The sequence below is a fragment of the Ursus maritimus genome, unplaced genomic scaffold (genome assembly GCF_017311325.1).
Source record: "Ursus maritimus isolate PB19 unplaced genomic scaffold, ASM1731132v1 scaffold_16, whole genome shotgun sequence".
Classification (NCBI taxonomy): domain Eukaryota; kingdom Metazoa; phylum Chordata; class Mammalia; order Carnivora; family Ursidae; genus Ursus; species Ursus maritimus.
The window spans coordinates 4,363,704-4,386,988 of record NW_024424008.1 but is presented as its reverse complement, the minus strand read 5'-3'; the positions used below and the strand labels follow the sequence as shown (position 1 = coordinate 4,386,988).

Genomic DNA, 23,285 nt, shown 5'->3' with positions numbered 1-23,285 from the left:
TTTTAAATAGCTGTTATTTGTCAGCTTTTTAAAATTTTAACTGGATGCCATTGTATTGCTTCTCTCATTCTAAGTAAATATTTACTTTGATTAAAAAAAAAAGGTTTGGATAGGATGGTGATGGGTAGTAAGGAGGGCACGTATTGCATGGTGCACTGGATTTTATACGCAACTAATGAATCATCGAACTTTACATCAAAAACCAGGGATGTACTGTATGGTGACTAACATAATATAATAAAAAATATTACTATAAAAAAAAGAAAATCAACAAAGAAACAAGAGCTTTGAATGATATACTAGACCAGATGGACCTCATAGATATATACAGAACACTACACCCCAGAACAACAGAGTACTCATTCTTTTCGAATACACATGGAACTTTCTCCAGAATAGACCATATACTGGGTCACAAAACGGGTCTCAACCGATACCAAAAGACTGAGATTATTCCCTACATATTCTCAGACCACAATACTTTGAAACTGGAACTCAATCACAAGGAAAAATTTGGAAGAAATTCAAACAGTTGGAAACTAAGAACCATCCTGCTCAAGAATGATTGGGTAAACCAGGTAATTAAGAAGGAGGTCAAACAATTTCTGGAGACCAATGAAAATGAAAACACATCGGTCCAAAACCTATGGGACACTGCAAAGGCAGTCCTAAGAGGAAAATACATAGCCATCCAAGCCTCACTCAAAAGAATAGGAAAATTTAAAGTGCAGTTTTTATATTCTCACCTCAAGAAGCTGGAGCTGGAACAGAAGAACAGGCCTATCCCACGCACAAGAAGGCAGGTGATAAAGATTAGATCAGAGATCAATGAATTAGAAACCAGGAGCACAGTAGAGCAGATCATCAGAACTAGAAGCTGGTTCTTTGAAAGAATAAATAAGATCGATAAGCCACTGGCCAGACTTATTCAAAAGAATAGAGAAAGGACCCAAATTAATAAAATTATGAATGAAAGAGGAGAGGTCACAACCAAAACCAATGAAATAGGAAGGATCATTAGAAACTTTTATCAACAGCTTTATGCCAATAAATTAAACAACTTGGAAGAAATGGATGCCTTCCTGGAAACCTATAAACTACCAAGACTGAAACAGGAAGAAATTGATTATTTAAACAGACAGATTAATTAGGAAGAGATTGAAGCAGTGATCAGAAGAGTCCAGGGCCTGACGGATTCCCCAGGAAATTCTACCAGACATTCAAAGAAGAAATAATACCTATTCTCCTGAAGCTCTTTCAAAAAATAGAAACAGAAGGAAAACTACCAAACTCATTGTATGAGGCCAGTATTACCTTGATCCCCAAACCAGGAAGGCCTACCAGCCAATTTATGAAATTTCCATATCTCCAGCCCACTGAATGGTACAGTTGTAAGGGATGAGACCTGATTCCTATGAAAGGTAACTGTTGAATGGAGCAATGCTTTTAAAACTTTAGCACGTATAACAATCATCTAGGGGGCTTATTAAAACAGATTACTGGGGCCCACCCCCAGAAATTCTGATTCCTAGCCCTGAGGGAGAGCCTTAGAATTTATATTTCTAGTAAGCTTTTAAGAGTGACAAAATACAGCATCCTTTCCTGATTAAAACCCTTCAGAGTGTAGGGATAGAGGGCACATTCCTCAGTTTCATAAAAACCATCTATGAAAAGCCTATGGCGAATATCATTCTCAACGGGGAAAGGCTGGAAGCCTTCCTCTTAAGATCAGGAACACGACAAGGATGTCCACTCTCGCCATTATTATTCAACATAGTACTAGAAGTCCTTGCAACAGCAGTCAGACAACAAAAAGGGATAAAAGGTATCCAAATCGGCAAAGAAAAAGTCAAACTGTCTCTCTTCGCAGATGACATGATACTCTATATGGAAAACCCAAAAGACTCCACCCCCAAATTACTAGAACTTATAAAACAATTCAGTAATGTGGCAGGATACAAAATCAATGCTCAGAAATCAGTTGCATTTCTATACACGCACAATGAGACTGAAGAAAGAGAAATTAGGGTATCGATTCTATTTATAATAGCACCAAAATCATACCTTATCTCGGAATTAACTTAACCAGAGATGTAAAGGATCTATATTCTAGAAACTACAGATCACTCTTGAAAGACATTGAAGAAGACACAAAAAGATGAAAAATATTCCATGCTCATGGATCGGAAGAATTAACATAGTTAAAATGTCTATGCTACCCAGAACAATCTACACTTTCAATGCCATCCCGATCAAAATACCAATGACAATTTTCAAAGAACTAGAACAAACAGCCCTTAAATTTGTGTGGAACCAGAAAAGGCCCCAAATCACCAAGGAATTGTTGAAAAGGAAAAGCAGAGCTGGGGGGCATCATGTTGCCAGGTTTCAAGCTATATTACAAAGCTATGATCACAAAGACAGCATGGTACTGGAACAAAAACAGACACATAGACCAATGGAACAGAATAGAGAACCCAGAAATGGATCGTCGGCTCTTTGGGCAACTAATCTTTGACAAAGCAGGAAAAAACATCCAGTGGAAAAAAGACATCTCTTCAATAAATGGTGCTGGGAAAATTGGACAGCTATATGCAAAAGAATGAAACTTGACCACTCTCTCACACCATACACAAAGATAAACTCCAAATGGATGAAAGACCTCGATGTGAGACAGGAATCCATCAAAATCCTAGAGGAGAACATAAGCTGCAACCTCTTTGACATCGCCCACAGCAACTTTTTTCATGACACATCTCCAAAGGCAAGAGAAACAAAAGAAAAAATGAACTTGTGGGACTTCATCAAGATAAAAAGCTTCTTCACAGCCAAGGAAACAATCAAAAAAACTAAGAGGCAGCCCACGGAATGGGAGAAGATATTTGCAAATGACACTACAGATAAAAGACTGGTATCCAAGATCTACAAAGAACTTCTCAAACTCAATACATGAGAGACAAATAATCAAATCAAAAAATGGGCAGAAGATATGAACAGACCCTTTTCCAATGAAGACATACAAATGACTAACAGACACATGAAAAAATGTTCAAAATCATTAGCCATCAGGGAAATTCAAATCAAAACCACCTTGAGATACCACCTTACGCCAGTTAGAATGGCACAAATTGACAAGGCAGGAAACAACAAATGTTGGAGAGGATGTGGAGAAAGGGGATCCCTCTTACACTGTTGGTGGTAATGCAAGTTGGTACAGCCACTTTGGAAAACAGTGTGGAGGTCCCTTAAAAAGTTAAAAATAGAGCTACCCTATGATCCAGCCATTGCACTACTGGGTATTTACCCCAAAGATACAGACATAGTGAAGAGAAGGGCCATATCCACCCTAATGTTCATAGCAGCATTGTCCACAATAGCTAAATTGTGGAAGAAGCTGAGATGTCCATCAACAGACAAATGGATAAAGAAGATGTGGTCCATATATACAATGAAATATTACTCAGCCATCAGAAAGAATCATTACCCAACATTTGCAGCAACATGGATGGGACTGGAGGAGATAATGCTAAGTGAAATAAGTCAAGTAGAGAAAGACAATTATCATATGGTTTCACTCATTTATGGAATATAAGTAGCAGGAAGATTGGTAGGACAAGGAAGGGAAGAATGAAGGGGGGGCAAACAGAAGGGGGAATGAACCATGAGAGACTATGGACTCTGGGAAACAGACTGAGGGTTTCAGAGGGGAAGGGGGTGGGGGAATGGGATAGGCCAGCGATGGGTATTAAGGAGGGCACGTATTGCATGGTGCACTGGGTGTTATACACAAATAATGAATCATGGAACACTACATCAAAAACTAAGGATATACTCTATGGTGACTAACGTAACATAATAAAAAATTATTTAAAAAAAAGAATCACATTGACATCTTACTTTTGGGGAGCAACATTGGATAAAAGCATAAATAGAGTATTACTCTAAATATATTAAAAGACCAAGAACTTTAAGCTTAGAATTTTTATCCATCCAAAGTATCATTCAAATGAAAAGAATTATAAAAATATTTTCAAATATACAAGACTTCAGAAGGATTGACACACAAGTCATACACATAAAACACTTGGTTGAAATAATTAAATAGGAAAACCAAATCCAGAAGCTGCTGCCAGAGTGCAGTAAGAGTCTTTAAATACCTTGATAAAGTTTTTGTTGGTGTCAAAAAACCCTCACAAAACTGAAAAACCACAAAACCAAAGAATAAGAGGAGAAAGTATTTCCATAATAACAAGAATTAAAATGAGAAGCAATATCCAGTTAGAAGCACTGAGAAGGGAGAAAGAACATCGGTCCACTGAGAGGGTGCTAAAATAGAAATTGTTGACATCAGATTTTTAAAGTGGGAAAGAATTGAAAATCAAAGAATGGGGCAAATTGAAGTAGTAAACATAAATGATAGAAACGAGTCCAAATATAAAAATAATCAACAAATAAATGAGTTAGAAAAACCTATTAAAAGACATATTGTCAGGTTGAATTTTTAGTTGAATCTAGCTGCTATTTACAAGAAACACTTACAAAGCATAAAGACAGTGAAGTATTGAAAAAAAGAAGAATGGAAAAGGACATACCAGGCAAACACTAACCCATGTCACTATATTAAAGCTTGTGTAATGAATAAATACCAGTTAATACATTAACACACCTCAACTAGAGCTAAAGACGGTCACTTTATTATGATAAAAATTCAACTGAACCAGATTATATAATAATTTTAAACATTTATACAACTAATAACCTGAAAAACAGTATATCAGAAGTTGACAAAACTACATGGAGAAATTGGCAAATTCATCATAGTGGGAGATTTGAATACACTTCTCTCAATTACTGATAATGTAAAGCAAATGAAAACAAAAGCAAAGGTACAGAGGTTTTAACAACACAATCAACAAGCTTATCCAGTGGATACATATACAATTCTGCACTCAACAATTAGAGAACATATAGTTTTCTTAAGCCCATGTGGAACATTTATCAAAATTGATCTTACGCTAGTCCGTGAAGCAAGCAAGCTTCAGTGAATTCCTCACAGATCATGTTCTCTGACAATATGCAGTCACATCAGAAGTCAGTAGCAGCGAGAGTAAATATCTGCGTGTGCTTAGAAATCACGTCACATGCTTCTAGAGAAGTCCTGGGTTAAAGAATAAATACTAACGAGAAAGAAGTGAAATCCTTAGACCTGAATGACAACGAAAATACAACATGTCAGAACTTGTAGGATGCTGGAAAGTGTGTTTTGGCAGAAGTTTGTAGCCTAAAATATTTATATTAGAAAAGAAGAAAGGTAAAAATTAATAAACTACCTATCCAACTTAAAATTGCAGGAAAAAAATCCAGCAGAATGTACCCAAATAAAGTAACAGGAAAAAAAAAAACTAAGTGAAAATAAACTAAATAGAAAGCAAAGGTAGAGGAGAAAAAGATAACAAGACCAACATTTGAGTCTTCCGAAAGACCAATAAATAGGGAAAACTTTGGCGAAAGTAATCAAGAAAGACGAAGAAAAAAGTTAGATACTCTATATGAAAAAGAGAATTCAGCCACAGGAAAAACACAGAGAAAGGATTGTGATTCAAGAGATAAGAAATTTAAAAGACAAGGGAACCCTAACAACTGTATACTAAGAAATCTGAAAACTTTGGCCAAATGGACAAAATTTCTTGGTCTAGAAAAATTTTACAGCTTCATAAAACTGCCTCAAGAATAAATAGAAAACTTAAATGGTCCTATAATTATTAAAGAAATTGAAGTAGTAGTTTAAAATCTTCCATAAGGATGATGATGGGGATTAAGAGCACACTTACGATGAGCACCAGGTGATGTATTGAAGTATTGAATCACTATATTGTACACCTGAAACTCATATAACACCGTTAACTATACTGGAATTAAAATTTAAAACCTTATATTTAGTAAAATATACATATATGTTAAATAAATATAAAATCCTCCATAAGGAAAGCACCAAGCTTAAAATTCAGATGATTTTACAGATTGTTCCTACAAGACTTTCAACTCAAATTTGTAGCTCACCTCCCACCCCTAACAAGAGGGAATTTTTCTTTACTTATTCAAAAAGTCTAATATAACTCTGTATACTGTAGTACAACAAAACTAGACTGATGGAAACTAAACCTATGAAAAAGGAAAATGATCCATTTCACTTATTAATAGAGATATAAAACCTTAGACACAAAATATTAGCAAATTGGATCCAACTATGTATATAAAAAGATAATACATCATGACCAAGTTGGATTTTTGCTCAGTATACAATGATGGTTTAATTTCAGAAAGACATCTATAAATATAAATTCCCACATTAACATATTAAAGGAGAAAAAAAGCATCATTTCAAAGGAAACACTTATAAGACTCAACATATATTCATAATTTAATTAGGAATAAAAGGAAACTTCTCTAACCTGATATAAAAGAATATAGCAAATATCATTCTAAATAGGAAATATGAGAACTTCCTTTAAAATAAAGCTCTAGGGGCGCCTGAGGGGCTCAGTCGTTAAGCATTTGCCTTCGGCTCAGGGCGTGATCCCAGAGTCCTGGGATCGAGCCCCACATTGGGCTCCTCTGCTGAGAGCCTGCTTCTTCCTCTCCCACTCCCCCTGCCTGTGTTCCCTCTCTCACTGGCTGTCTCTCTCTCTGTCAAATAAATAAATAAAATCTTTAAAATAAATAAATAAATAAAATAAAGCTCTAGTCAAGGAAGTCGGCTTTCAATATTTTTTTCCAAGATTGTGGGTTTTAGTTAACTGGAGACAAGGAAAAGATATTAAAGGCATGGGAATTGGAAAGCAGAAATAAAACGTTTATTATTTATCATAATATAGAAATTATTAGACACATTATTTGAAATAATAGGAAAGCTGAGTAAGATAGCTGGATTTATTATTGATATATAGTTAAGCCTTGAACAACATGGAAGTTAGGGGTACTGACCTCCTGTGCAGTTGACTCCCCAGAAACTTAACTGCTAACATCCTACTGTTGACTGAAGCCTTGCTGATAACATGAACAGTCAATTCACACATATTTTTATGTTATATGTACTATATGCTATATTTTTATAATAAAGTGAGAGAAAAGAAAATGTTATTGAGAAAATCATAAAGAAGAGGAAAATACATTTACAGTAACCCACTGTATTTACTGAAAAAAATCTGCGTGTAAGTGGACCCACACAGTTCAAACCCATATTGTTCAAGGGTCAGCAGTGTATCAGTATAGAAGTGTATCGGATCAACACATGTACCCCTTAAACTTACACAGTGTTGGTACATGTCAATTACGTCTCAATAAAGCTGGAAAAAAAAGATTGGTATACAAAATTCAATTACGTTTCTATTCACAAGCAGCCAATAATAGAAAACGTAATAAAAATGAAGACATGTAATGCAGTATCCAAGAATATAGAATATTCAGGAATAAATCTAACATAAGATTTCTAAGACCTCTTTGGGTAAACTTATGAAATTTATTGGAAAACATTGAAAAAGACTTAAATAAATGAATATTGTGGTATGGTCTAACAATGGAATATTATATAGCAGTGAAAGTGATTAAACGCATGTAGTAATATCTGTGAAGCTATGAAATTTATCTTTAAACTCATCATAGTTTTGTTAAGATAAAATCTCACTCTAAATTAACACTGATTTTAAATACATAGCTTGATGAGTCTTATATATGTGTGTATTTGTGCAACTACCAGCCAGAACAAAATAGGGAACATTTCCATCCCTAGCCAGAAAGTTCCATTGTTCCCTTTTCCAGAGTGATTGGACCATTCACTAGCAATGTGTGAGTTCTAGGTTTGCTCCCCACCTTCTCCAGTGCTTGTTATTGTCGGTATTTTTTATTGGATACTCTGGTAGGTATGTAATAGCATCTCTTTGTGGTTTTAATCTGCATTTCCTGAATGACAAAGGAAATTGGTCACCTTTATTTATGCTTATTGGTCTTTTGGATATCTTCTTTTGTGAAACACCTGTTCAAGTATTCCCCCCCCCCATTTTTCTATTTGGTTTTATGTCTTTTACTTGTTGATTTGTAGGAGTTCATTATTTTAGATAAATGAGCATTCTGCGACACACAAAAAAATAAATATACAATCACAAGAATTGAAAGAAGCTAACTTAAGAAAAAGAACATTGAAAGGATTACCGTAAATCCTTGCTTAAGGAGATGACTTTAGAAAAAGAATAGATTGTTGGAAATTGGGGGTCTTGAAATGGATTCCCCGCAAGCTCTATCCTTGCCCACACATCCCTTTGCAAGTCTTCATGTATAGCCAGGTGTATATAATTTGGAGAATATTGTTTGGAATATATTGAGTTTGTTTTTATTTTTCTGGCTTTATTGAGATATAACTGATATATATATATAACATTGTATAAATTTCAAGTGTACAACATAATGGTTTGACATATGTATATATTGTAAAATGATTACCACAATTAGTTTAGTTACAACATCCACAGCTCACATGGTTACAATTTTTTTTCTTTTGATGGGAACTTTAAGAATCTGTCTTATCAACTTTTGAGTATACAATACAGTATTGAAGGCTCCACAACACCTCTAGCTAGAAATTCTTGGCAGGCAATTAGAAATATACTTCTGGAATAGGGCAAATTACTAAATTTCTCAGGCTGCTCCCCCCTGAAGATTAGGAATATCAGCACTAACCTTGTACATTCATGTAGTTGCTACACTTATAAAAGGAAATCACCGAGATGACTTTTAGGAAAAATTTTACAGTGGCGTGCAGCTGCTTACTTCAGTGTCATTATTCCCTTCACACGCTGCTTCCCAGCACTCATCGGGCCCATTAGGGTGAGTTTGGTGGTTTTACTGGGTGCCATCAGTTCATGTGGGTATCTGCAACTTACATTGTTTCTTTTTCTACTCTAGTGTACACTAGTTACTAGTCATATAAAGGTAATAGCTCAGATGACTCATGTAAGTGACTTAAATGGTAAATAACAAAGGAAGAATGACTTTTCTTCCTCCATTTCCTCATTCCCTCTTACGAAAGATAGTCTTTGTTAAGTCTCTATGCATTCTTTCAAAAAAAATTCTATACATTTTTATGTATGTACCTTACACAAGCGGGGTCATAGTATGCAAGCTATTCTTTTCTACCTAATGTATCTTGGAAAGATTTCTTTATTTTTTAAAAAGCAGCATTATATCTCAAACTATGGATACACTATTATTTTCTAAATAGTCTCCTATGGCAGAAGATATGAATAGACACTTTTCCAATGAAGACATACAAATGGCTAACAGACACATGAAAAAATGGTCAAAAGCATTAGCCATCAGGGAAATTCAAATCAAAACCACACTGAGATACCACCTTACGCCAGTTAGAATGGCAAAAATTGACAAGGCAAGAAACAACAAATGTTGGAGAGGATGTGGAGAAAGGGGATCCCTCCTACATTGTTGGTGGGAATGCAAGTTGGTACAGCCACTTTGGAAAACAGTGTGGAGGTCCCTTAAAAAGTTAAAAATTGAGCTACCCTATGATCCAGCCATTGCACTACTGGGTGTTTACCCCAAAGATACAGACGTAGTGAAGAGAAGGGCCATATGCACCCCAATGTTCATAGCAGCAATGTCCACAATAGCTAAATCGTGGAAGGAGCCGAGATGCCCTTCAACAGATGACTGGATTAAGAAGATGTGGTCCATATATACAATGGAATATTACTCAGCCATCAAAAAGAGCGATTTCTCAACATTTGCAGCAACATGGATGGGACTGGAGGAGATAATACTAAGTGAAATAAGTCAAGCAGAGAAAGACAATTATATATGGTTTCTCTCATCTATGGAACATAAGAACTAGGAAGATCGGTAGGGGAAGAAAGGGATAAAGGAAGGGGGTAATCGGAAGGGGGAATGAAGCATGAGAGACTATGGACTCTGAGAAACAAACTGAGGGCTTCAGAGGGGAGGGGGTGGGGGAATGGGATAGGCTGGTGATGGGTAGTAAGGAGGGCATGTATTGCATGGTGCACTGGGTGTTATAGGCAACTAATGAATCATGGAACTTTACATCAAACACCAGGGATGTACTATATGGTGACTAACATAATAAAAAAATATTATAAAAAAAATAAATAGTCCCCTATGAATATGGAACATTTAAATTATTTCAGATTGTTTCTATTACAGCAGTGGTGCAACAAATGTTCTTATAAATATATGTTTGCATGCTGTGTTACCAGATAAATTCTTAACAGTGGACTTACTGGCCAGAGAGGATGCGCATTATATATTTTGATAGGTTATTGCTAATTTACCCTCCCATAAAAAGCAAGTAAATGAGAAAGCCTGCTTCTCCACACCGTCACCAACACAGAGTATTATGAAACTTAAATTTATGCCCGCCTATTAAGTGAAGATTGGCATCTCATTGTTCTGATTTGGGTTTTGTTAATTTTGTGAAGTTGAGCATCCTTTTATGTTTTTTTTTATAAAGTGACTATTCCATTTTCCTATTTAAAAAAATTTATTCCTAAGTGTCAACTATACTCAAGTAAAAAAAAAAAACCAAACAAACAAAAAACCACTTAGGAACATTACAAAATAAATAGTTCTGGCTATTTACAAAAAGTAGAAATGATGACCAGAAGCTAAAGACCTAGAATGTTTCCTTTTAGCTTTGCCAGTTTTTAAAAAGATTTTATTTATGTATTTGACAGAGAGCAAGAGAGAGCACAAGCAGGGGGAAAGGCAGAGGGAGAGGGAGAAGCAGACTCCCCGCTGAGCAGGGAGTCCACACGGGGCTCAATCCCAGGACTCCGGGATCATGACCTGAGCTGAAGGCAGACGCTTAACCGACTGAGCCACCCAGGCGCCCTTAGCTTTGCCAATTTTATGTTTCATACCACCTCACCCCAGCTCATAAATATCATTCATTCATTCAGATCTACTCATTAAATACTTATTGTTTATAAAATACTGATAGTCACAGTCCTTGAACAGGCAAGTATATTAGATAGGAGCATATGTTTAGGTCTCCAATTTTGGTCTCCATTTAATAATACCTTAGTTTTTGCCAATGCTGCTTCTCCATGAGTGTTCATTTTTCCATTTTTCAAAATAAAATAGTCTCAACCCTCTGTCAGTTAACCAAGTAGAGGTTTAGTAACCAGAAGGTTGGTGTTCTACTTTTGAAAGCCTCCGATTATTGACCTGTTACTGCTGCCTCCTTGCCATGCACTAGCTCACAGTTGATGCGTTCAGTGTCTGACCCCTGATTACAGCCAGTAAAGGGAGTTCAGAGGTTAGTGTCCTATAGTGAAACGACATACACTTGACAGTGTCTGCCCTAATAATGCCCATTTTTGTTGGTTAATTTGTAATTTCTGTTGAACCCACATGGCTCATGACACATAGCCCTGGCCCACGTATTCATTGGTCAGTCCAAGCATTTGAGACAATTCCTCCTCCAGCTGCTTGCAAGCAAGAAGGGGGTAGGTAGTCTAGTAAGTTATTGGCTGGACTTCAGACAACAGGGAAAGTCTGGAATCGACCTCACCATTTGTGCCGTGTTTGATATCACACATGAATTTAGGAAGCAAAAAGTTGAAGATTTCCAGATAGGGTGTTTCGGAGGGTATAATGTCTTATTCTGAATCCTCTCTCTTCTTCACAATCTCCCTGGAATGAGAAATAGGGTCATTTCTTTGAGTACAAAGGCACTCTACTTTAGGCATATAGAGTATCAGTCATCAAGCTCTTACGTGTATGACGAGCATTTGAAAGATTGCTAGAGATGCAGGTTCAAGATAACACAGGGAATCCTTGCTTCGTATAGTAGCTCAGGACCATAAAAATAACAGCACAGGTTGAAACTGCAAAACGATCTTAATAATCATTGGGGAAAGTGAGGATTGTTCCATGCCCTTTGAAATTTTTTGTTAAATAATAAAAACTAACTATTGGTTATAATACTTGGAAAATGAAACAAAAGAAAAATTGATTTTTCTAGGTGCATTGTAATTTCAAACATTAGAAATATTAAGAATTAAAATGTCTTATTTTTTTAAATAAAAACTTGTCAAAATTAGTTTAAACAGTGCTTACCTTCTTCCTCTTGTCCTATAACTTACAATACAGAAGGGAGTATCTTTTTTTATATTTTAGTGAGTTCTAATACTATTCTCTAGGTTTGGATGAACTTCCAACATTTTATCCTTTATGCTTTCAATGTCATGAATTATCTCTGAAAGTTTTTTAAATGTCACCTTCTTTGCAGGCATCACTTTCACTGGGGCACCTCTGTTCTTTCTGCACACCACTCTCCTCTCATGTGTGTTCGTGAGTTTGCCTTCCCAAGCTCCTTTGGTTGCATACCTAGGTTCTCTCAAGCGGTGGCGGTGGCGGAGTTTCCAAGGTCAGCCACTTCTTCTGCTACTCCACTGACATTTGATTCAGATTTCACTTCCAGCATGATCACTTTCCATCTGCTTGCGGCCCTTTCATCTTGGCTGCCAGACTCCCAGGGAGGCAAGGAGGCAACACAAGCGCATACTTTGCTGCCTGTGTGTGAACTGAGTAGCCAATGCCCAGTGTCCCATCACCAACAGACTAAAAGAAGTGACATAATTTGTCACTGATCACAACACACATCTGTAAATTCCGCAGTGACTGTGGCTTGAAGAGCCGCCAGTGAAGTCTGAACCTTACGTAATCATCGTTAGTCTACCACGGTGACTGAAACTTGAACTGTGTTGTTGGGGGACTGATACTATTTCACTAAGTCACGATGACGGAAATTCACGCACATCAGGACTGTGCAAAGCAAGGACCATCACAGGGTACCAATGGGATAGGATTTCGGTAGTAATTACAATTTTGTTGGCTATGCTGGTTGTACACTGGGCTCTTTTTAAGGGCTTTTTGGAAGTGACTTACAGAATGCAGATGTTAACTTGCTATTTATATCAGGATAGGCTAAATTATGCTGTGGTAACAAATGACCCCCAAATGTCAGTGGTCTCAATGCCTTCCGTTGCAGATTGGCTGGGAGGAGGGGAGGAGGCTTTGTTTTACTTTGTCCTCACTCAGGGACCCGGGCTGAGGGGCTCCATCTCTGTGCTCCTGTAGTTGCTAAGGTAGGAATAGGGACCCTGATAAATTGCGCGCGCTCTCTTATCATTTCCACCCAGAAATGACATACACTATGTCCAGTAACATTTCACTGGGCAAAACAAGTCACATAGTCATATCCCAAAAGATACAGAGAAGCAGAATTGTACAACATGCCTAGAAGAGAGGACTGTTAGGTCTCATTAGTGCCTACTACAGTATGCAAAGAGTTACCTTATAGAAAGCTTATCAGGGAAGGGCAATTGAGGCTGGAAATACAGACATAGATAATATCAGGCTAGTGAAAGAACCTCTTTTGTGTACTCGCATTCCAGGAGCCTGGATATTGTGATTACAAGAAAATTAGGGTTAAAGGTCAGGGTGAAACCAGGAAGTTGTAATAGAGGCTAGATGGATCATAGATCAAGCAGGGCTATTGGCAGAGCTCTGGAGGTCAGAACTCTTTCCGATGAGGTATCAGAGACTCTACCATTCTAGACAATTCCAACTCTTTTATGGTCTCTGAAACGCCATCTGTACTTCATCTGAGTTTAAGTTGACAACATTTTTTAAAGTTCTGGGGTTCTTGACAGAGCTAATTCTTAAACTAAGCCCTGGAGGTAAGGGTATTCTGGGCGTGAATGGGTAGAGGATGCTACGGGTAGAGTGTAGCAAAAAGCAAGATGCTATGAAAGTGGTAAGACTATAGAACTGCTTAAAACAGGATGAAATAGAAGAACCACGAGAGATTAATTGTGTGATGATCCTCAGTTATTACCATTCCATACTTACTGTGTGTCTCTGTCTTTAACCACAAATATATTAAGCTCTACAATTCCTCAACAGTGTACTCAGAAATCTGCCCTGAAAGTGCTCCGTTTCAGAGTATTCTGTGTCACTGATGCTTAATGCTTCAATCCACCCACTTACCAGATTAACATAGCATCACTTCATAGCTGTGCCCACACCTGCATTTCCCATTTTAATCTAAATGTGATCTAAACTTGTCTGAACTTTCTCTACTAGTCTGAGTTAGGAGCAAAAATATTTAAAGCACACCTACTCTAGCAGGAGCCGTTTGAGACTGCATTCATGTGTTTCTTGGCATTAAGTGGAATATTATTTTTGAGAGAAGTGTTGTTAGTATAGAACAGTCAGTTTGGTATGGCGTGGTCACATTTGGGATTAAAGCGGTGTGTGCTGAATCAGTTATGATCGTGACCACTTTACATCTAAGCCTTCCAGTCAACTAAAAAGCTTTCAAATCAGACATCTGTCTTCTTGGACCCAGTGTTTAACTACTGAATGAGTTCAGTTTTCCTACCTGGAGATTTTGATGTTATATAAGCTTGCGCTTACTGTTGGGCTCACTAGACTGGGGGCAACTTTTTTCATTCTTTCTGCTTCCCTTATAGTTTTCTAAGAATCGCTCTATGAGGGGGTCTTCCGATTCCAGGGAATTGCCATGCCTAGTGTCCCTTGCAGGAGCATGTTGCATTGTTCTTTCAAACCTGCATATTTCCCCCCAAACCCTAACCTGTCGCACCTGACCTCAGTCAAGAGGCGTGAGCCATGTCAGTGCAGGGAGGATGCGCCAACGGGCCGCAGAAGTTTGGCTGTTTACTCAGCATTATAGTTTTTCCATGCGACTTACTCAATTTAGGAAAATGTATTACTAGAAGATGTAAAAATCTTTTCAATTTTCTAAACTGTTTCTAACACCAAAAATTCATTGTTAATATTAGGGCAACACGCTTTCTTCAGCAAGACCAACTAATGTGTTAGAAATGATGAAGGAATGGAAAAATAACCCAGAAAGTGATGAGGAAAACACAACAGATCTAAAGGACAACTGGTCCATTCAAGAGAAGTTGAAAGATTACCCACCCGGCAGCCCCAGCGGAAACGTCCAGGATATCAGTAGCACCTCAGATGAGGAGGAGGAGAAACAGGTAGGAGGAACCAACAAAACGAGTAGGAAGAACAATTATCCCATTTCTCCAACCTGTAAAATACTCTCACAACACTTGGAACAGTTTTTGCAACTCTGTCTTTTTTTGTTGTTGATTTGTAAGGAAAGACCCTACATGACAAAGAAAGTCAAGTTCTCTCCTCCCCTAAGACTATCATGATTTAGCACTGCAGCCTACGTGTTTGTTTTAGGATCTGTGATTATATCGGGCAGGGGTCTGCAAACTTTTCCCATAAAGGAACAGAGAGTAGATATTTCAGGCTTTGTGGGTCATAATAGTCTGAGTCACAACTTCTCAACTCTGATGTTAACGGTATGAAAATAGGCATAGACAGTAAATGAATGAGCGTGGCCACGTGCCAACAAAACTTTATTTGTAAAACAGATGGGGTGCGATATTTGGCCCATGGGTCAAAATTAATTTTTGTGCTTTACCAGACTATACAATTTGGAATGAGTTTATGTATTACCTAGAAAAAGATTTATTACATTATCCAGTTACTTGTTTCCAATTTTATGATAACTAAAACTGTTTATATAGGTTTATCATTTTGCCTTATTAGGTCTGAATAGAGCTTTATTCTTTTTGGTGAATAAAATTTAGTAACATTTTGATTAATTCCAGATAGTGTTCTACTAACCAGATATCCTAAATTAACCCAAACCCTTTTTTCTTTTGTTCCTATGTTTATGGAAAAATTTTCCATGGGTTTGTTCTCTTTCTTATCTTGAAATCTAGTCAACAGATTTGAATTCTTTGTTAATAATTGAGTGTCCTGCCAGTGGGGGCTTTGTTCCCCTCAGGGCAGCCCAGGCCGCCAGGGGGAGCTGTTGCGTCCCGGCTCTCTGGTGCGTAGCGTCGGCGCAGTGCTGCTCAGGCCTGAGGGGTGGGTTCTGAGCTGCTCCCCGGAAGGCGCTTGCGGGCCCGCCCCTCCCAGGCTAACAAGGCCATCAGAACCTGCGGAAAGAGACTTGGTAGGCTGATTTTAACTTACTGGTTGAGAACTTCTTCATCTACTTGATAGCAAATGTCTAGATAATAAGTTTAACATTTAATGACTCAGGTATTTTGAAATAATCATATTTTTACCATAATATCAACATAAGTATGTGGCACTCCCTTTATCCTCTCTGGTCTGTTAATAACTCCTGAAATGCTTAGCAACTGTGTGTATTTTATATTGTTAAAAATAATACCCTAAAAACCCATGTTTGCATTCCTTATTGAATATAGTTTGAAGATTTTTCTCTTAGCTGACTTGGCATTTTATACAGACATATTCATACGCACACACACACACAAACACCTTCTCACACGTATACACATGCACTATATATAGATAATATATATATATATACACATACAGTTGATTCTTGAGTGACGGGGTGGGGTTAGGGTGCCGACCCCCCATGCAGTTGAAAATTTGTATATAACTATTGACTCTCCTGAAACTTAACTACTAATAGCCTATTGTTGACTGAACCCTTTCCGGTAACATTAGTAGCCGATCAACACATATTTTGTATGTTATATGTATTATATGCTCTATTCTTACAATAAAGTCAGCTAGAAAAAAGAAAATGTTATTAAGAAAACCATAAGGAAAAGACATTTACAGTACTGTGCTGTTCTTCTCCAAAGAGGTCCACGTATAAGTGGACCCACACAGTTGAAGCCCCTGTTGTTCAAGGGCCGACTGTACACATCCTCACACTCAGACGTGTGTGTTGCACATATAGACACACGTGCATCTGCATACACGCACACCTACACAAACACAAGTGCTTACACACACACCACATATAACCACATTCTCTTTTGTATTTTGTAGTCGGGGTTGTATCTGTGTTTGTCACTGAATCCGACATGAAATATCCTCGTGAACCAAATATTTGGTTAGTTGTCTTCCATCTCCTTTTCCATGGCTCTGTCACACCTCTCCCCTTCCTGGAACCCTCCCCCTCCAAGTCAGAGTGATGGAACTTGCTATGCTGTTCTCAGCCACTACCCCCACCTAGGGAACAGGAGAGTTGGAATTTGAGGCGCTTATGGATGCTAGAACTATAACCAGTGGTATAAATATTATACCAGATAGGTTGAAATTTTAAGAACAAAGATTTCCACTCATTAGCAGGAGGAACTTTTCTACAGTCAGAGCTCACCTGCAATAAAACAGGCAGGACCATGGATAGTAAACGCCACCTTCCAGTTCATGGAAGTATTCGTGAAGACTCTGGAAAGCTCCTGTCACAGCTGCTGTAGCAGGAATTCCTGCAAGATGGGTAGGAGTTTTCCCTGGGTGTCCTTTAAGGAGCTCCCATGCCTAGGCTTTGGCTGTGATGTCTTGGGAGGAATACATTACCTTGTATGGGAGTTTTTCTGAAAAGTATTACCCCTTAAAAGAAAGACTTCTCATACATTTAACATATTAAGTTTTTTCATGGGTTTTTATGAATAAGTATGTTACTTTGTTAATTATATTGAAGCTGAGCTTGTGCTAGGAAATGACTTCTTTTCTTTCAAATCTTCATTAACAACAGTAAATAGTGGAGTATAAAGTTCTCAAGTGATAACTGAAAATAGAACTTGCCATTTACTCTTGAGCCCACATAGGATTCATATAGTAATTAATATTCTTAAGAGTGAAATTTTAACTTTATTAAAATTATTCTATGAATATTAAAGTATTTCCCATGGGGAAAGTTTTGTTTGTTAAAATTAGATTATATGAACAATTTGATGTGATAGTATAAATAATTTATACCTACTAAATTAAGGAAATTCTTTTTCCATTAAAATTTTTGAAATTTGGCTTTAAGTGGAAATCTGCCAGCAGTTCCTGTTTTCCATTGTATCATTGTTCTTTCTTCTGGAGAATCTCATAAATCCATTTAGAGCTCTGATTTTGTATTTTTTATAAGCCAGGGTGATCATGCTTTTTAGCTAAGTGGCAGAGCTCTTGGGAGATTAGCAGAGAAAGCGGGGATTTGTTATAAACAAAATCAGAACACTTGAGCTGAGCAGCTTTGTCTGTCACCGAGTGATCACCCCTTAGTTCCAAACGCCGGGGTCATCATGGAAAATATGGTCTGCATCTCCTCATTGTTCATGTTTGGATTAAGGTATCCCACTACGCTTTTCCAGACTTGTCTTCAAATAGTTGGCATTTGGCCGTGTCCTTTTTTTTTCATTTCCAATTTTAGCCTAATTTGGGTAATTGTCTTCTTTGAGGATAGAAATGTCCTCTTGTGTATATCTCGTGTTTGATAGGCTGAGTACATCTAGGTAATGTTTTGTGTCTTTAGTAACCCTCTAAATTCCCCACAGTGGGTTCTTAATCCGTTCCATCAGGTTCAACTCCTACAACAGCATTTACTCATCTTCAAATGAGATGCTTGGCAGGCCATTGCTTATTGCAGGAACATGCCTTTTAACATTATGTCCTTACTGATTTCTGATAAGCAGTACAATACTTTATTTATTAAGCTCAAAAAACAATTGAGAAATGAATGTCTGTAATTAAAATGCACTTCCCCATAACCATGGAGGGTGGGACTAAAAATTCCGGATGTAGATTTGCATTACAGAATTCTTGCTTCATAAAGGAGATACTTCTTCATTGTTAAATTATTTATTGAACACAGACTTGAATGTACTTGTTTAATGAAAATGGAAGATTTTTCCAATTGTTTCCTTTCATGATCATTTTTCTCCACTGAAAACGTGGCCTTTACAGTGTCACAGGAGGTGGTACACGTAGCAGATACTTCCATCTAGAAAGTAGAAATTCAAGGTTGCTTAGAAACTTTGAAAATTTATTTTGATCAATGAAATGTATTCATGGAGCAGTTCTTCAAAGACAGGAAATGTTTGAATTTAAATACCATTGAAATTAAACAGTTGAACTGTGGTATGTTGATATATTTCTACGAGAAAGAGTCAGGTTTTCTTGGTATTTGAGTTGAGTAGGATAAAAATTTTCTTCTCTTGACAAATTAAACCTTAGCTTTCCAAGCCCGTGTGAAGCATGTGCAGATTCGGTGGCGCTTCCACAACTTGGGCACACTTCCGTAGTCCGATATTGAAGCCTTGCAATCTGGCGTGCACGTAAAATATAATGGTTAAAAGCACGAGCTCTGGACCTAGGCTGCCTGTATGCAGATCCTGGCTTCACCACTTATCGGCTTTGTGACCTTGGACAAACCTCTTGGCCTCTGGTTCCTCATCTGTAAAATGGGAATATGATCGTAGCAACCAAGGATTAAATGAAATAATGCATGTGACACTCTTGACGTGGTAAGCACTTCATAATGTTAGCCTTTATTACTTCTATTGTTATATCACTAGAAAACTTGCGTAGAATATGACAAAAATTGCATGTTTTTTTCCTCTCAGCTTCAAGTCTCCTTTGGGCATATGTCCTTTTGGGTATGAACAAGCCAAGAAATATCATTTTTAAGGTGATAAGGTGATGCTTGCAACCTCATTTGCCTCTGAGTTTCGTGAGGTCTCTCGGATACTGTGGTAGGTTAGATGATTTTTCCCAATTAATCCCTCTCTGAAAGGGATTTCGTACATTTACAACTTTTGCCATGTGACATTGCAGTTCTCCCTACTGGAGTAGGTGAAGGATATTTCTCATCCCACTAATGTTGGTTTTAGCTCTGTGACTTACTTTGGCTGACGGAATGTTAAGAGGTGAGATGTAGGTAGAGACCTTAAAAGCGTTCGGTGATTTAGCTTGTCCTCTCGTATTTCTGCTACCTGCTTTGAGAAGAACATGCCTGCAGGAAGCCACAGTGCCTGGAATTAGGAAGATTTATAGAGTAGACCTGAATCCAGTACAAAACTTGGCGTCTGGTCTAGCCTAGCACGGCCAACCCCTACAGCTAACCAAGACTTTTATAGTCATTTGCTATGTAGTTGTACAGGAAAGAGTTAACACAGCAGACCTGAGCTGCTGTCCTTGAAAAGGCCTGCTTGCAAGGTGGGCCCTTGGCTGGCTTCTGGGAACTTGGATTTGGTTACTATCATTATCTGGTTAAGAATGATTCATTCTGCCCAAACTGTGCAAACAACACGATTTATGCTGCAACCTGCTTTTCTTCTGGGGATCTGGGATTTTGGTAGGTGCCAGGCAGAGACTGCCTACATGACCAGTTCCCAATAAAAACTCAGGATTCCATCTCTAAGACCTTCCCTGGCTGGCAACATTTGACATGTGTTGTCATAGCTCATTGCTAGGGTAACGAAGTGCATTCTTTTTGACTCCTGAGAGAGGACCCTTGGAAGCTTGAGCCTGGTTTCTACTGGACTTCACCTCAAGTGCCTTTTACGTTTGCTAACTGTGCTTTGTAATACATTGTAGCAATGAGTACAACTATATGCTGAGTCCTGTGAGTCCTCCTAGTATATCATGGAACCTGGGTGGGGGGTGGATTTTGGGGACGTCCCAAACACCATGGTATAATTGCAGCAATAGATGACTAATACAGGTACAAATAACTGTGCTAACATGAATCTTGATATGTTGTTCTTTGACCCAATGCTATTTATAATGCCAATTGCTAGTTTGAATTCATAAGATTTTGTCCCTACTACTCCTACTAGAACCTTCTGTGTAAGGCTTAGCTTTCACCACAAGCTTAGCCAGACTTCCACAGTTGAAGGAAGTATTAGTGAATCATTTCAAATCATTTCCCTCCTCTCCCAAGGCTGGCTTTTGCCCAGCTCCCCTTAGGGACTATGGCTGTTAGGATATGCTATGTATCTTTTCCCTATGGAGAACCAGCGCATTAGGTTGGGTTATAACAACTATTGCTATAATTCCATGCACATTAATTTGAGTCTATTCATCTCTTATCCTGCCTTTAAGCAATAGTTGTCATATGTATTATAGCTACCTAATTATAAACCCCACAAAACAATGTTTTAATTTTTGCTTTAAATAGTCATATGTATTTCCAAGAAATTAAGAGGACATTTTGTCTGTTATACATACTCGGGGTATTTACCATTTCTGATGTTCTTTCTTTTCTGAAAATCCAGTTTTCCATCTGGTATCATTTCCCTTCAGCTTGATTCAGTCTCCATTTCTCTGTTAAACCTACCTGGTGAATATTTAATTTTAGGTATTATATTTTATTCTAAAATTTTCACTTGATTCTGTTTTATTATTTCGATTTCTCTTCAGAGATTTCCTTTATTCCTCAAAGAATATTTTCCTTTACATCATTGGTAATAGTTATAATAACTGCTTTAAAATCCTTGTTTGCTAATTCCAACATCTGGGTCACCTTAGGGTCTGTCTCTACTGATTATTATTTCTATTGAGTAGTTTGGGATTGTATCTTAGACATTGGAAATGTTGTTATGCTGACTCTGGATTTGACTGTGTTCCTCCAAAAAGCATTGATGTTTCTGTTTTAGCAGGCAAGTAGTTGGTTGGATGCAAATTGCAAATCGTCTCTAAGCCAGCAGTTCAAATCTTCAGTCAGTTCATTTCTCTTTAGCTGGGCAGAATGTAGGGTGCCCCTTCTCTGGCAATCTCCTTTAAGGGATTCCCTCATTACCTTCTTGTGTCCGTGGTTGCCTTGAATTCTGTCCTCTAATTCTTTAGACTAGAGAGAGAAAATTAGAAAAGTGTCCAGGGTTGGGAGAGTGGTGGTGAGGAGCACATTGCCATTGAAGGAGCAACATTTGACATATCAACAGAAATAATGGAAGCCAGAAGACAATGGAGTGACATTGTTAAAGTGCTAAGTGGAAAATGAAACAAAACTAAAAAACTGCCAACTCGGAATTCTATATCTCATGATAATTTTCTTCAAAAATAAAGATAAAATAAAAAATATTTTCAAGTATGTAAAAGATGAGAGAATTTGTTACCAGCATTTCTTACTATAAGAATTGCTAAAAGAAAATTCTCAAGGTAAAAGAAGATGATCCCAGATGGAAATCTGGACTACAGGAAGGTATGAAGGGCAACAGTAAGGGGAAATATGTGAATAAATATAAAATAATGCTGACTCCTTGAAACAATAGAAATAATAATGGATCTAAGCCTTCATCTCAATAAGCTAGGAAAAGGATAGCAAATCAAGCACCCTCCCTACAAGAGGTTATTGTGAATGATTGAGCCCCAATAAATTAGAATATTTATATGAAATGGTCAGATTTCTTTAAAAAACATCAAAGCAGATATACAAAAATACAAAATCTGAATAATATTATATTTACTTTAAAAACTACATCGAAAACTAATGAAGTGTACTGTATGGTGACTAACAGAACATAATTTTTTTAAAAAGTAAAAACTAAAAATTGAATCTGTAATTAAGAACTTTCCAGTAAAGAAAATTTCAGTCTCAAATGGCTTCACTGGTTAATTCTTTAAATATTTGCAGAAGAGTTACACAAACTCTTGGAATATTTCCCAATTCATTTATAAAGCAAGTATAACTTTAATACCAAAATATGACAAGGATATTATAAGAAAAGAAAATTGTTAGCCAAAATCTCTCATCAATATAGATATAAAAATCCTAAACTCAATATTAGCAAACTGAATCCAGAAATATATAAAAGAGATAGCACATTCTTGATCAAGTATTCCAGGGATGTATGTTTGGATTAACATCCAAGAATCAACCAATATAATTCACCATATTAATAAGTAAAGGAGAAAAGCCATATGACTATCTCAATAATTGTGAAAAAAGCATTTGATGAAATTCAACACTCAAACATGAGTAGTAGACTGGGAACAGACGGTAACTTCTTTTACATGTTAAGGGATTTTTATATTTAAAAAAAATCTCCTCTAAAGCTAATATCATTCTTTTTTTTAAAGCTAATATCATTCTATTTATTTATTTATTTATTTGAGGGAGGGGCAGGGAGCAGAGGGAGAGAATCTTCAGGCAGACTCCTGCTGAACGGGGAACCTGATGTGGAACTTGATCTCCAGACCCATGAGATCATGACCTGAGCCAATACCAAGATTCAGATGTTCAACCAATTGAGCCACCCAGACACCCCAAAGCTAATATCATTCTTAATGGTGACATATTGAACACTTTCCAGCTGAAGGTAGGAGAAAGGCAAAGATGCCCCTTTTGACTTCTCTTTAATATTGTACTAGAGATCTTAGCCAATGCA

The 23,285-nt window shown here is 37.3% G+C and overlaps 1 protein-coding gene across 2 annotated transcripts in view; it reads left to right on the top strand.

Annotated features, from left to right (window-relative positions):
• The window catches only part of STK33 (serine/threonine kinase 33), a 155,947-nt gene that overhangs the window by 124,891 nt on the left and 7,771 nt on the right, over positions 1-23,285 (top strand). The window contains exon 12 of one of the 2 annotated variants that reach the window (XM_040630752.1): positions 14,898-15,104. The exons of the other annotated variant lie outside the window; for it this stretch is intronic. Within the exon in view, the coding sequence (XP_040486686.1) occupies positions 14,898-15,104 (207 nt within the window). The remainder of the gene's footprint in view (positions 1-14,897; positions 15,105-23,285) is intronic. 2 annotated transcript variants of the gene reach the window in all.